Source organism: Amblyomma americanum, chromosome 1 (assembly GCF_052857255.1).
Source record: "Amblyomma americanum isolate KBUSLIRL-KWMA chromosome 1, ASM5285725v1, whole genome shotgun sequence".
NCBI lineage: Eukaryota > Metazoa > Arthropoda > Arachnida > Ixodida > Ixodidae > Amblyomma > Amblyomma americanum.
In genome coordinates this window covers 483,891,553-483,906,415 of record NC_135497.1, presented here as the reverse complement: position 1 = coordinate 483,906,415, position 14,863 = coordinate 483,891,553, and the positions used below count along the sequence as shown (strand labels likewise).

At 46.8% G+C, this 14,863-nt stretch overlaps 1 protein-coding gene across 2 annotated transcripts in view; it reads right to left on the bottom strand.

The window, feature by feature from the left end:
* The window catches only part of LOC144116076 (DNA (cytosine-5)-methyltransferase 3B-like), a 297,915-nt gene extending 290,977 nt beyond the window's left edge, over window positions 1-6,938 (bottom strand). For both annotated transcript variants that reach the window (XM_077650730.1, XM_077650731.1), the window contains exon 1: window positions 6,673-6,938. In XM_077650730.1, the coding sequence (XP_077506856.1) occupies window positions 6,673-6,861 (189 nt within the window). In that variant the 5' untranslated portion in view covers window positions 6,862-6,938. The remainder of the gene's footprint in view (window positions 1-6,672) is intronic.
* Window positions 6,939-14,863: the final 7,925 nt, after the last annotated feature.

Sequence of the window (14,863 nt, the reverse complement as noted above, 5' to 3'; positions counted from 1 at the left end):
AGGAAAGGTTGCAAAATAAGCGATGACAGTCTTAAAAAACAACTCCTGTTATTCCAAAGTGTAAAGAAATATCAAGCAAGCCGCAGTAGCTTATTGTAGTTTGAGTGAGTTTTTGTCATGACAATAAAGTTCGAAGAAAAATAACGCAATAGTAGTCATTTTGCAATTAATAAATTGCTTTTCTGGGGAGGTAATTCACTAATGTAATCACTTACATTTCAGATAGAGTAATGGTAACTGTAATCGGTTACTTATTTTCTGTAACGTGTACAAGACTGCTCTACACTCAGTATATGAACTCTATGGTCAGTTACATTTACTACGCAGAAGATTCACGCACATTCACAAATACACACCGCTGGAACTCGAGGAGTGCACCTAAACGCGGATTCGCACTAAAAATGTGTCCACAAAACGCACGGCGGAAACTCGCTCTCTCCTCGCCCATTATTCCCCACCGTCAAGTGCGCAGTAAAGATCAGCAGGTCGTCGCAATGATTCCGGAGCCCTGCACTACGGCACCTTTCTCTTTCAATCCCACCTCCTTGCCTTCAAGGCGCGACTGAGGTGTCCACCAGATTTGAGACAGCTACCGCGCCATTTCCTTTTTTCAAGAACACTAATTCTACCACCACGAAACAGCTCTACCAAACATAGTACCAACAGCTCGTCAGAGTCGTTCAAGTAAAATTAGCGAATTATAATTTAAATCGGGAAATACTGAAAAGATTTAACATTAGGGTGATAGCAATTACATCTTCATAGCTGGCTTCATTCACTTCCTTGTGAGAACTGAATGTGCGGGAACATCGTACAATTTAAATGTTCGAAACCAGTGGCCAGTGCTGCCAACCTCGAAAGCCACTTCTCCCCCAAATTTTCACTCAAACTTCCCTAGATTTCCCTAGATCCGAAAAAAAAAAATATTCAGGCATGGAAAAAAGGTGCGTAGTTGAATTGTGAACTCTTTTATTTCGCAGAGACCCTCTTACCACACTTTGGTAGCAACTTTGAATACAATAACACATTAATTTCCCATGCAAACTCGCGTACCACGTGATCACGGGTAAAGAAAACATTAGTTAATATCAAAGCCTAATAAATCCTGGCCTAAGCCCTGAAATGAACGAAAATCTCGCAGTGAACACTTACGCTCACCGGCTGCAGTCAAAGAGCTAGGGAAAATCCACTCTGTGCCCAAATGTTGGTGTGAACAAACAAATGCTAAAACATAGGACACGTCATTCGGGTGGCATCCCGACTGAGTTTCACTCCTGCATGTACATTTCTTTTTTCATGAGGCCAATTAAGCGTTCTTTCACTGCAAAGTCATAACAGTTGGCCCCTCTTAGAACCCGCTTGGCGTGAAGCGTAGCTGCCGGGGTTTGCGTCACCAAGCTGTTTCTGGTCTTTGTTTTCATCAGGTTGATCTGAGAGAAAACTCTCCACTGTTGCACTGGAGTGTCGCAAACAGAGAAGCTTGTAGACGAAGTCGCTCAAGAGAGGGAACATTGGGCTCCCATCTCCTTGCCTGGAGTCTCACTCGTTTCCAAAAGCGTTGAACGCTCGCATCTGCCGGCAGGTCCATTTCTCTATTGCGGAGCAGTCTCCATTCTGCGTCAATTTTGTTCATTTCTCTTTCTGGCACCAGAGAAGGGAATGATGGGGCAAGTGGGGCTATTGAAGAAATCCGCTTTTCGATGACAACTTGCGGGTCGATTGCCTCCAGTCTGTTCATCTGGACGCTGTCCAACCGTACCACCAGACTAATAATGACCGGAGATTTTAATTTGCCTAGCATTAACTGGGACAGGCTCCTACCTGGGAACGTTGAAATTTCTAGTTCCGAAGCACTGCTGCAGATAATGTTTTCGCACAATCTTAAACAAATCGTGGAAGAAGACACGAGGGTAACACTCGAATCCCGGTCACTTTTGGACTTGGTGTTTCTTTCGGACAGAGTGGGTGACTGTACTGTGTCTGTTAAAGACGGGATATCTGACCACAGAATGGTTTCTGTGCACATTCCGATCAGAACAAACACTCGTGGCCAACCCTTTGTATCTGTACAATTTAAGGCTTATAAGCAGGCAGACGACACATCCATTCAAGATTTTTTAGAAATGTCATATAATGAATTCGAACTTGCCTGCGATTGTGAACCAGTTGAAAACCTATGGCTACGTTTCAAGAATATCATAAAACATTGCGTTGACAGATTCATTCCAACTCGAGAAAAGAAAATAAAACCCCGTAACCCTTGGATTAATCGACCTATTATACACATCAAGCGCAAGATAAAGAGGCTGCGCAGGAGAAAAGCGAGCTCAGCTGAGGTATCGAAATTGCGAAGGAGTTTAAAAACGGCGCTGATGGAATCAAAAGAGCAATTTTTTAATAAAAAAGTAAGTAGCTTCGTTAAAACGGCACCTCGGAAGTTTTGGCTTCACCTTAGTGGCAATAAAGAGGAAATCAATAGAATTCAAATTAGTGAGAACATAGTAACAGAAAAAACAAAAATAGCAGATCATTTCAATAACTTTTTCGAGTCTGTTTTTTCTAAACTAAGCCATGATGACTGTGACGCGTACCCGCCTTTCTCCCTTTCATGTTCGATGGAAGACCTGGTCGTGACTCAGGCCGGCGTATTTAATCAATTGTTACTTTTGGATTCTAAAAAGGCTAGCGGGCCGGATGGGATTCCAACCCAGTTTTTAAAGCGATACGCTGAGTGGATATCATTTTTCTTGACGATAATCTTTACAAAGTCCCTACACACTAACTCGTTGCCACAAGATTGGCGGTGCGCAGTAGTAACACCTGTTTTTAAAAACGGCGACCGACTACTCGCAAATAATTATCGCCCAATTTCCCTGACAAGTATCAGCTGTAAACTATTGGAACATATCATAAGTAAACATATACTAACTTTCCTCGAGGATAACGCGTTCTTTTATCAGCATCAGCACGGGTTCCGAAGAGGGCTATCTACCATAACACAGCTCATAGAAACGATACATGATTTTAGTTCAGCCATAGATGCCCAAGAACAAATAGATGTAATTTGCGTAGATTTTGCAAAAGCATTTGACAAGGTTCCACACAGTAAATTACTTTTCAAGTTACACAAAGCAGGAATTAGCGAAACCATTCTTAAGTGGATTAAAGCCTATTTGAATAATCGCAGGCAGGTTGTGCATGTGGATGATTGTTTTTCTTCTACATTAGAAGTATTTTCTGGCATTCCTCAAGGGTCGGTTTTAGCTCCATTACTGTTCCTAATTTATATTAATGATATTAACGAGGTTACCGAGTCTCCCGTAGAATTGAAGCTTTTTGCAGACGACTGTTTAATTTATTCTCGAATAACACAAGCTGCCGACCAAATTAGAATAAACCGTGTCCTTAATTCCTTGCATCTTTGGTGCGAAAAATGGGGCATGGAAATTAATTACACAAAATCAACTTTTACGCATATAACTAATAAGAAGACTTTGCAGTTATTTTCTTATAATGTTGGAAAAAATAATCTAAAAAATGTTGATACCTTCAAGTATTTAGGCGTCACAATTGCACATAATCTGCAGTGGCATAAACATATTAATAATGTGTGCTCGACAGCTTCACAAAAACTTTACTTTCTGAGGAAGAAATTGGAACATGCAACAAAAGATGTCAAACTGATAGCTTACAAAACATTCATCCGCCCATCCTTGGAGTACGCTTGTGTCGTCTGGAGCCCGCACCAAAAAGTTCTAAAAGATAAACTGGAACGAATCCAAAGAATGGCTGCTCGGTTTATATCATCAAGATACAGAAGAAGGGACTCAGTGACGGAAATGCTGAACTCATGTGGGCTCGAGTCACTGGAAAATCGAAGGAAAAAATCAAGACTAAAACTTTTCTTTCAAATAATTCAAGGGCACTTCAAGATAAAATCAGATAGATATGTTCAGCCTCCGGGAAGACGGAGTGCGAGAACAAGCCACACTCGATCGATCAAGCCTTACGACTCACGTATTGATGTTTTTCGTTACTCTTTTTTTCCTGATGTCATCGAAATTTGGAATGCTTTGCCTGTTGAAGTTGTCGAACAATCGGAAGTGCACAAGTTCGAACGTTCTATCGATATTTTGTGTCGGGGGCACCCAACTTGATGTTATGAGACATGAATTTTTTCTGTTGTATATTGCATTGTATTCCCTCCCTGTAACGACCCTCAAGCGAGGGTCAACAGTATCAATAAAAAAAAAAAAATATCTGGCTTGCCGCTTCAATATAAAATTCCAAACATCTGAGGCGAAAGTTATGAGTAATGGTTCGGTCTATGCCGTGAGGTTCCGACAGTGCCGACATCACTTTTCCGCCGAGGTATATCTCCTCAAGAGGTATGAAGTTCTTTGGGTCTCTGTACGGTACACGCTCCAACGGTGCATCCCGCAAACAGATCGGCTTTATGTCACGCTGAGTCGAGGGCATCTCCTTTGTGACCGAGACCGCTACCCCCACACGCTCTAAGGGTGTCCGGGAGTGCACGCAAAAGTGCGCGAAGTGGTGACACACGCCTGCGAGACTTCATATGAAGTCGCCTAAGCTGTTGTGAAAGAGCAACGACTCTTTCTGCTTGCATCCGGGTCGAGTTGGTCCTCAAAAAGACTAACCACTTCACCTTCAACTGGCGAGTCATGGGGACTGGTTCTAAGGAGACTCGTCACGAATTTTTCGAAGGAATTTCACCGGAACCCAGCCAAGAGGGTCCAACCTAGACCAGCCCTTCCAACAAGCAGCTCACCCCAAGTTTGAAGTGCTGAAACAATTCGTTTGTAATTTCCTCTCTCTGCTCGATTGAATTTTTTTTAACTGTTATAATTGTGTTCTCAGTTGATGTTACTGCTTGTATCGTTGTCCTAATTGCCCTCTTTGTATGTTTATATATGTTTTACTAGATCTGTTTTTTTTTCAACCTCTTTGGCTTTGTTCTTGGATTTTCCTATGTACGAAGCCCTCCCCTCCTTATGTAATACCCTGTGAAGGGGCGGGGCCTTAAGGGAAAAATAAATGATGATGATGATGATGATGATGACGTGGTGATGAAGAATGTGCGGTGCAGAATGACTGGAGTAGCAAAGTCAATCTGCTCCTCTGAAGCGGAGAAAAAAGCAGAATCCACCGTTCTCGCCGGCCTACAGAAGAATGGCTACACACGTGGCTTTATTCAGCGCGTTGGTCGCCAGTCAAGCTCAGAGGACAGGGGGACCAGCTAACAATGAGACAACGAAACGCGCGCGTTGTGCTTCTATATGTGAGAGGAACCAGCGAGGCACTCGCACGCATTCTGAGAAAACATGGAATCTACATAGGCTCACGAACCTGTTTCGACAACAAGCCTCTTCTAGCCACGACCGAAAAACCGCGTCTCAGAGAAAAACAACCAGGTGTCGTTTACAAAATCTTATGCTCAAAGTGCCCGGCACCATACATTGGCGAAACAAAAAACCTCCACCAAAGAATAAGGCAACACAAAAATGACATCCGGCAAATGAATTCAGAATCTAACTCCCTCGCCGAACACTGCGAGCGCGCCGACCACAGGATAGCCTTCGAGGAGGTGAGCGTCTTGGCCGTGGAGCCAAACCGGTTCAAGAGGCGACTGCGGAGTCACGGCACATCCGGCTCACAAAGGTGTCGATGAATAGCAGTCCAGCAACACTCTCCTCCGCGTACGTTAGTGCATGGACTGCGCCACGCGCTAACAAACGGAGAGCGAAGGCAGCAACCCGCTGCTGCTGGCACACTTTAGTCACCCCTGAAGAAGAGACCGCGTTGGTCCAGAAACCTTGGCTAAAGTTAAAAATATTGGTTGGCGTCAGTTTCCTCTAAACACACCCAACTACCTTCAGCCGTGATTTCGAGGAATCGTGCTTCTTGGACAGCGTGCTTTTGGTACTGCTAAAGCTAGACTGTTCCAGGAACCGACCAGGAAATTCGAAGCAAAGGAAGCGTCCCAACTTTTGCCTGGGCAGATGCGCCATCGACTCTGTTCAAGGGTGGTGGCCAGACTTATTTCTTAACGGGTAAAGAAGGCGGGAACCGCAGGCAAACCCTATTTCAGGACGCCCGTCCGCCTTACCCACCGACTCTCTACCAGCGCTTCCCTCATCAACTCTGTACAGTCCGTGCATTTCCTTCGCCATGTAAATAGAATGTCTTGTTGTCCCCCCAAAGTCTCCCTGAGTCCCGTCATCCTCGTACCTCCTCCCGGCCAGACCACGCCACCCCGATCTCAAAAACGCTTTCCCCTCGTGCACATGGCGCATAGCCAGATTCTCAAAATCAAGGTGGTGAAGAAACAGTCAATAAGGAACCGATTCACATCGAAAAATAAAAAAGACCCATGCGGAAAGTAAAATTTCCCTAGATTGCAACAAAAATCTCTTTTCCCCTAAACAAAGTTCAAATTCTCTAGATCTAGGGGAAAATCCCTAGGGTTGGCAGCACTGCCAGTGGCCAAGAAGCGTTCGATCAGGGGCCAGTTTTTAAGGCGTGATCGAAAACGTAAAACTGCGCCCCGAAATAGGCAGTGAGCTTTCGTTTGCCATAAGCCTCCAGAAGCAGGCCTCGCAAGAATCGCGCATTGATAAACACGTGCGACGTTCAAACCAAACTCCCTACCTCTTGCTGGCTGCGTCCGGCGCCACGTTTGGTTCTCCGCTGCCCCCGGCTCGGCGACGACGAGCCGGTCCGCGCGTCTCGCTCTTTGACAGCGCGTGGTCGCAGCGTCCGTCGCGTGCTGGGCAACGGTGTTGCCGCCATCCTGCGTCGCGTCGCCCTGGCTTCGCTCCGCAACGCACGGCAGTCCATTGCCGCTGCCTCCGACTGTACTCGCCGTGAGCAGAGAACACTGGCGAACAGCGGCGCCGCCACCAGCGAAGTCTGGCTATAGTGAACTAGAATACTGGTCTAGTGGCGCGAACAGAGGCGCGCGCAAGCGGAGCGGCTGAAGCAAAACGACTCTTCTCGCCGCAAGGGGCGCTACCGCGCCTTTTACTAGCTCCGCGTCTCTGCTGCCGTGCTGGCTGGGCAGTACGAACGGCTCAACCCTTGCGTTTTCGAGCCTCGCTGCTGGTAGAGTGAACTAGAAGATAGAGTGTGTCAAACGAAAGCCGAAAAGTGAGGCAAAAAGAGGTTAATTCCCGCTAGGATCGCTGCGAACGTTATCCATCCCTAGGCGCTGCTGGTAGAGTGAACTAGAAGATAGAGTGTGTCAAACGAAAGCCGAAAAGTGAGGCAAAAAGAGGTTAATTCCCGCTAGGATCGCTGCGAACGTTATCCATCCCTAGGTGCCTTTTTAAGGGCGGCATAACCCGCGCTCTGCGTGGCGTAGTGGTTAGTGAACTCGCTTCACACGCGGAAGACCAGGGTACAATTCCCCCTGAACGCGCAATTTGTTTTTTTTTTTTTAATTGCAATTTGTTTTAGTGCAAACAAGCCACGGTAGCAAAAAAATAAGAAAAACCGAAACCGAAACTGAAGTTTGTGACGCGCCGACTTGCTGCTGCTGTGAAAATAAACGGCCCCAGAATCACCGTACGACCTGCAGCGCCAACTTTGAATGCGCGTTTAGAGCACACTCGACGTTACTCTCCAAGCTCCGATCTGTGCTTTTAGCAGATGGGTAAGCCAAACACTCCTTTTCAAACAGTGCTGGGAATTGTTTCGTTCAGCTGCACAGAGTGCGCCACGCAGAGGTACGCTGTCACTTAATGACGGCCAGCTGTGGGGCGCGAGTTGACGCATGACTGAAAAAACTTCGGCGCAATGAAGACAACCGAGGGAAGAAAAAGACAACACATGCGCGCACTACCAACTCTTTATTGGAACAAAATGGGCACATTTATAACCCTCATTCGCCGTTCTATCGCTCACACTCCAGTAACAAGTAATATGTTAATTACAAGATTAAAAACAAAACGCAGAAGGCTTATCTACAATTCGCTTAAACCCCTAGATTATACAAAGATTGCATAAAGCAATAGGTTGTATTAGAAAGATAAACCAAACAAAATCTTAGCAATAGCAGTGTCATTCAATCGTAGCAAAAGCCGTGTCATGCATTCGACGCAAAAACAGTAAAAACCTTAAACGCAAAAGCAAATCACAATAAAATAATAAAAACCATAATAATAAAAGCCACAACAGCAGCCCCACCCCATCCTCTCTTTTTCCTCTAATTCATTTTTTTTTGTTCCCCCGCACTTCGCTCTGCCATGCTGCTTCATTGCTTCATCAGTGTCTTCCTTTCCGGCGTCCGACTCCCAAACCAGGGTTTCGCTGCGGAGACCGCCGCTACATGCCGTCATTTAAAGACTGTTCTGTCATCAGGAGAATAGGAATGCGCCCCACCGGAGAGACAATTGAAACCTTTGAAAAAAATTCTGCCTGTCTACTACGTGGTTTACCTGAATTATTCGCACAGACAGGGAGATGTCTCTATCTATGAACCTAGCCGGCCGACGTACGCGAATTTTCAGATCTTTCGTCAGCTTCTCGTATTTTGTTTCCACTTCTCCGTTTCAGCTCCCCATCCATTCATTCCTTTTCTTCTTCTTCCGCATCTTTTCCTTCCTCCTCCAGCGCCACTTCCTTGGCAGCGTTCTTTTTTTTCGCTTTCTCAGCTTTTGCTTAAGTACGTCCCCACGTCTCACAACAATCTCCCTCCGGCCGTCCCGTTCGGTCGACGTGCTCGTGGCTGGCTTTGTGTCGCGTTGTACCACACGTGAGTGTATTTTTCTACTTCTTTTTTCATCGTGTTTTCTTATCCCCTCCCCTTGGTTTTGTTGTTTTTTTTTCCTTATTCTTGGGCACCCTTCTCCTTGTGCCGTCTGCTCTGTTTCTCGTGCTTTGCTACTTGGAAATAAACGCCCAGCATAAAGCCAGGGCTCGTCCTTGTCTCTCTGCCTGGTGTATTCATGTTCCCGCACTGTTTATCCATCGCTGCGTCACTCCAACTAGCCCAAATTGCCACCACCTTGCTGCAACAATCCCGAAAACCTTCCGACGGCCGGCCAAACCTAGACGCTCGCCCGACCCAGGCGGCCGCGACTCTCCCAACGGATTTGCTCCGGCGGCCACCGGCGGCGCTGCCTGTTCTCCGAGAGTGCTGCCGCCTGGGTTCCTGCACGGTGCCCATGATTGGGTGGGCTAAAGCAATGATGCCACGGCTGCTGATTTATGAGTAGATGTACTGATTTTTAAAATTTTCTGCTTATTTATTGATACAGCGCTTGAATCTACCGATTTTCCTGCTTCTCTACTGAAACTAAAGCAAAAGTTGCTAGTCTTTCAGTACCGCGTTTATGATAATGTGATGCCACCTAGCAAGCGAAAAAAAACGCGTTTGGCTCCGAGGTTGACATACATTCTTGCGTCTCCAGACTCTCAAACAAGGAGCTACCTGTGCCTTTGAGAAAAGTGGGGAAAAAGCGAAACGATGAATTTGTGAAAATGGGTGCACTACCTTACCCCACAACTACGAAACCACAACAATGAAACCAAAACTATAGAAGCAGAACCAATGACTCTTCATGCGGCGCTTCGAGCGCCTACTGTGTTCTACAGGAGAACAGGGCCTCACTTACTTACTAGTTCTGAATAGTGCAGTCAAGTTGTCGGATGCTGCTTGTGTACTGCAGTACATACCGAATGTGGCAGATCACGTCACCCATTGCTTCGCATCAAGTTCAGCGTGCGCGCTTCATTACGAGCTCACAAGGTAAGTAATATGTGTATGTCTTGAGTTCTCAATATGTTAGCACTAATAATTTAGTGATTCACCCGTCGTGGTTACTAAGTGGATTTGGCGTTGCGCTGCAAAGTGCGTGATTTCTAAACCATATCCCGGCCGCGGCGGCAGCATTTCGATGGGGGCGAAGTGAAAAAACGCTTGTGTGCCGTGCATTTGGTGCACGCTAAAGAACCGCAGGTGGTCGAAATTAACCCGGAGTCCCCACTACGGCATGCCTTACAATCATATCGTGGTTTGGACATGCAAAACTTCAGAATTATTACAGTAGTGCGTAATTCCCGGTTATCTCGGCGCCAAATTTTGGGCCGACGCGGTAAAACAAGGCAGCACGCATTATAAGCGTCGACCAGCTGCATAGGGCTGGTACTGCTTGCGTATTGATAATGAATGACGTCCTGCGCTTTAAACTATCACGCTTAAAACGTAAAGAAAGCGTATGTACTTAAGAATAAGAGATTATGCTGCTTACTCGGCCGACATCGCTTTCGCTTCTATGAAGTGCGGTGACGCCAGTCGACATATATGGAATGGCGCAGCCGATGAATGAATTCGACGATCGCACCGAGCTCTCTTCACTCTTTCTTCCTAGCACAAGTTAAATTGCTTACAGTTTATTGTTCAAATTCGTCAACCTGTCTGGCTGCCTTCATACCATCAAAGATACGCGACAGCGCGTGGTGACATTGCTTGTGGCAGCAGGCAGTCATACTTATGTCATTTATCTGCCCCTCATTAAGGGCATTGGTACTTGCATTACAGTTGTACTCAAAGCTTAAGCATAATGAAAAGTCTCAGTGACACTGGTTCAGAGTCTTCAGACCGAAAGAAGAGAAGTCCAAAACCGAAAAAAGAAAATACCAGAAAAACTACAAGCAAGCTTGGGAGCATGAGAAAGTGTTTCAAAGTTGGCTGCAACCAAGCAAGAAGGGCAACCGTTATGCGTGCAGCAAAACATCCGATATTAACATAATTGCCGGCAAGAAACTGTTGGAATGGCACATGAAATCTGCGAAACGTGAAGAAAATACAAGAAAGCTTATGTCCCAGCCAACGCTGATGCAAGCAATGCCTAGCATTGCTATCTCTTCGCAGGTAAAAGAAGCTGAATTGAGAATGGCTTTGTTTGTCGCTGAGCACAGCCTGCCCTTTACAGTCATGAACCATCAGCCAAAGGTCATGAAAAAAATTTGCCCGGACTCCGGTATTGCAGAGCAGATTGCCAGCAGCATAACAAAAACATCACTGATAACAAAGGTTGTGACAGGCGAGGAGAGCAAATCGCGGCTGTGGAGGCTGCTTCGAGAAGAGAAATTTTTAGTCATGGTTGACGAGTCAACGGACGTGGCTGCAACAAGCACTTGTGAATTGTTACAAGGGTTTTCGAAAAAGATAAAGTGACTGATGCCTTCTTTGATCTCATCCCTGTGACAGATCTGAGAGCCAATGGCCTTTATAGTGCCCTTACTGGTACTTTTCAGAGAGCGGGTGTTCCTTATAAAGACAATCTAGTTGGCTGTGCTGCAGACGGCGCAAGTGTCATGATGGGTAGTAAACATTCTGTGATGGTACTGCTGAAGAAGGAGATTCCCGGCTTGTTCATTCATAAGTGCACCTGTCATTCATTTCACTTGTGCGCATCGTACGCTTGTTCGAAACTTCCACTTATTGTTGAAGATCTCGTGCGGGACGTCTACAGTTACTTCAACTCAAGTACTAAAAGAGAAGGTACGTTGAAGAAATTTAAGGCTCTTCTTGAACTGAAGCACAAGCTTCTTCATCCAAGTCAAAAAAGTGACTCTCATTGCTTGCTGCAGTCGACCGCTTTCTAGAGCAATATGATGCCCTAGAGGCATATTTTGCATCTGCGGTTTCCACAGACAGGCTTTTGGTACCGGAAACAATGTATCAGAGGCTGCAAGGTCCTCTGAACAAGTTGTTTTTGATGTCCCTCAGTTTCGTTCTGCCTCTCTAACAATTTGAACAAACAAATGCAGCGTGATGCTCCACAGTTACACAAGCTCTTGATAAGTGCAGAAGCCTGCGTGAGGACAATTATGGATTGTTATCTCAAGCGATCCTGCACAAAGGGAGTTGAGGTGGCAAAAGTTGAATTCAAGAACCCCAAATGCTTTGCGTCTTTGGAAGACATGTACGTCGGCGGTCAAGCAACTGCAGTCTTGTCATCCAGAGAATAATGTTCAGTTACCTCTGGGCAACGTCAGTTCTTCCGCTTAAGGTGCCTTGATTTTTACATTGAGAGTGTCGACCAAATTCTGAAGCGTATCCCCTTTCAAGAGCCGGTTTTAAAACATATCGAACTCCTAAATCCTACTGTGTCCATGACGGGGAAGGCAGCGTCTCTTGCACCACTGGCGCAAGCGTTTCCGAATTTAGTCTCCGACGAAGCCTTGCAATCTCTGGATATTGAATGACGATATTTAAGAAATGCTGATATCCCGACAAGCGAAGATACCTCGTTGCACGAGTTCTGGGCAGTCGTGTTTACTCAAAAACATTGTGACGGAAGCGCCGCTTTTCCTGCCTTGAGCGAGTTTGTGACGGCTATGCTGTACTTGCCACATTCTAGTGCAGCAGTCGAGCTGGTATTTTCTGCGGCAAACAACCTCAAGACAAAACTGCGGAACAAGCATAGCACGGAGACTATCTGTGGCCTGCTGCACACGAAACGCCCGATGACGTCTTCAGCATGTCACAGTTTCGACACTGGCAGGCCACTGATATAAGGAGAATGGACGACTGGCACAAGAATAAGCATGAGTGCATTTAATGCGGCTTTGCTGGCACAGCCGCTTGTGTAATTTCACAGCATATCTAGTAATATGCATGGCCAATTTGAAGTTGCCTCTTCACGCGCAATAAGGGACTCATGTTTTCTTATTTCTGGATCACCATGAGCAACCTATTTTCATGTCCCCTGCAGCACGGAGGCCTCTCCCAGCGATCTCCAATTACCCCTGTCTGGAAGATACTATACTCTAAAGCTTCCAGGTACTAACTACCATCTGACGCCTTTGAATAGGCCATCGGAGGGCTTCACTGTTTTTAAATTCGTACTTGAGAATGGCTCCCTGGATCCCCGGGATTATCAAAATATCGCCAAGAATCTAGGGGTCAATTTTTGTGCTATTTCTTATAAGCTACAATACTACAACAGAGTACTAATATAAGCGCTGAATTCGTGGGCTCATAAAGTGAGTGCAAAAATTCAAAAAATTACAAATGTGCTGATTTCTACTGATTTTTCGCGAAAAAAACTACTACTATTTTTTATGTGTCGTGGCAATACTGGGCTAAAGGCTGGCCTACAACCATGATGCCCACAACGAAAGATCTTTTACCGCGAAGTTGGTGCGGGAGACAACGCTGCGGTTACGCAATGTCTATGTTTTCTGAGCGTCCGCACATTGTTATGCCCGGGCAACCCGCCCGCAATCCAATTCTGCCGGATGCAAAATTTCTCCTGCGAACGCCCCTTTGACAAGCCCCGGTGATGCGCCGCAAAGCGACGGCGTCATATTGGGGAAGCACCGCCGAGCGACATGCCCAGCGCGCAGCGAGGCGCCGGTTTCCCTTTCCCCTGGAATTCACCGCAAGCGGCATATTTGAAGCGGGTGGCCAGCGCGGTCGCGGGTTGGACCTCTCGGACTTCCCTCAAGTGCTGCCTTTGGATTGGACCGTTTGTGTGACATCCGCTTCTCGGGCTTTATACGCCCCAGAGCTGCCGCTTGGAGGGAGAGACCGACCCACCGTGAGTAGAGTGCTGCTCACGAGTGGAGTCGGATGGCGTTACGCGTTAGAATCTCGCCGGTCGTCGCTGTACGAGAATAGTCGCGTTTTCTGTTAGCTCTCGGCCACCGTGCCGACCTTGTTCTGTACAATGCCCTGTAAATGGAGTATAAAATGCCTTTTGTTGATCTCACCGACGCCTGCCTAGGAGTCTTCGCTACTGCCAAGAGAGCTGGCAGAGCTCAGTCACGAAACGGGTGGCGAGCTCTACGGGACCACCTCTATGGCACAACATTGGATGGCAGCTATGGGACTGACCGGCATCAGCTACCTCGGCGCGGTGAGTGACTCAAGTTTTCATCAAACGCCACACTTTCTCTGACACAGATTATAGTAGCTTAGAGAAGGATTTGGTGCAGAATCGTGTTAACCTTGTGTGTTCCAAGCCTAGTAAGAGTGATTCGAAAAGCAAGGGATGCTGAAGGGGTAAACAAGGAAGTGTGTGAAATGCTTGCGCGTGTCTAACTAGTAGCGATATAGTCGTGAACGGCAAGTATATTCTAGCAGGGCAAACAGCAAGAGGCCAGTGTCAACGATGGAGACAAGGTCAAAAAACTTCTCCAAATGTGTGAGGAGTTGGGCATTGATATTGGCTCAGTAAAGAGAAAGAATGCGGTCCTTGAGGTCATGAATGAAAACGTAACGGTAGAGGAAGCCGAAGAGGCCTCGGCTGATATCAATGAACGAAGTGAGCGGGAGGAAAAGCGAGAAAAGGAAGAAAAAAAAACGCCGCGAGGAGTCTAAGAAAGAAAAGGAGCGTTGCAAGGAGGAAAAGAAAAACAAGGAACTCCGCGAGGAGGAAATGCGCGAGCGTTAGGCGATTAGAGAGCACAAGCGTAAAATGAAACAGGGACTCCGCCTTCGTCCTTGTGGTGCCACAACACTGTGCAAAATGAAAGATTTTGCGTCGGTGGGCGAACAGTGGTGCGGCACACGGGCCGAGCAAGGTAACCTGAGTGGCGCGACGACTCGGGAGACGCAGAGCTCGGAGGCTGGCGTGGGCGAGAGTAGTTTGGACGTGACTGGGAATGATACGCGCGTTGGTCGCCGCAGTTCGGCGACGCGGGCCCCACGCTCGCTCCGGTTCGCGCCAGCTGGCGGCTGCAGTTGAAAGGGAAACTGTGATTGGCGAGCAGCAGGAGGACTGCTCAATAACCGACAGCGACAAAGAGGTAGAGTGCGTATATAGCTGTAGAGCAGCCCTGCCAGTGCGGCACAGAGGAAGGTAGTCCGTACTTGGAAGATGTAGCT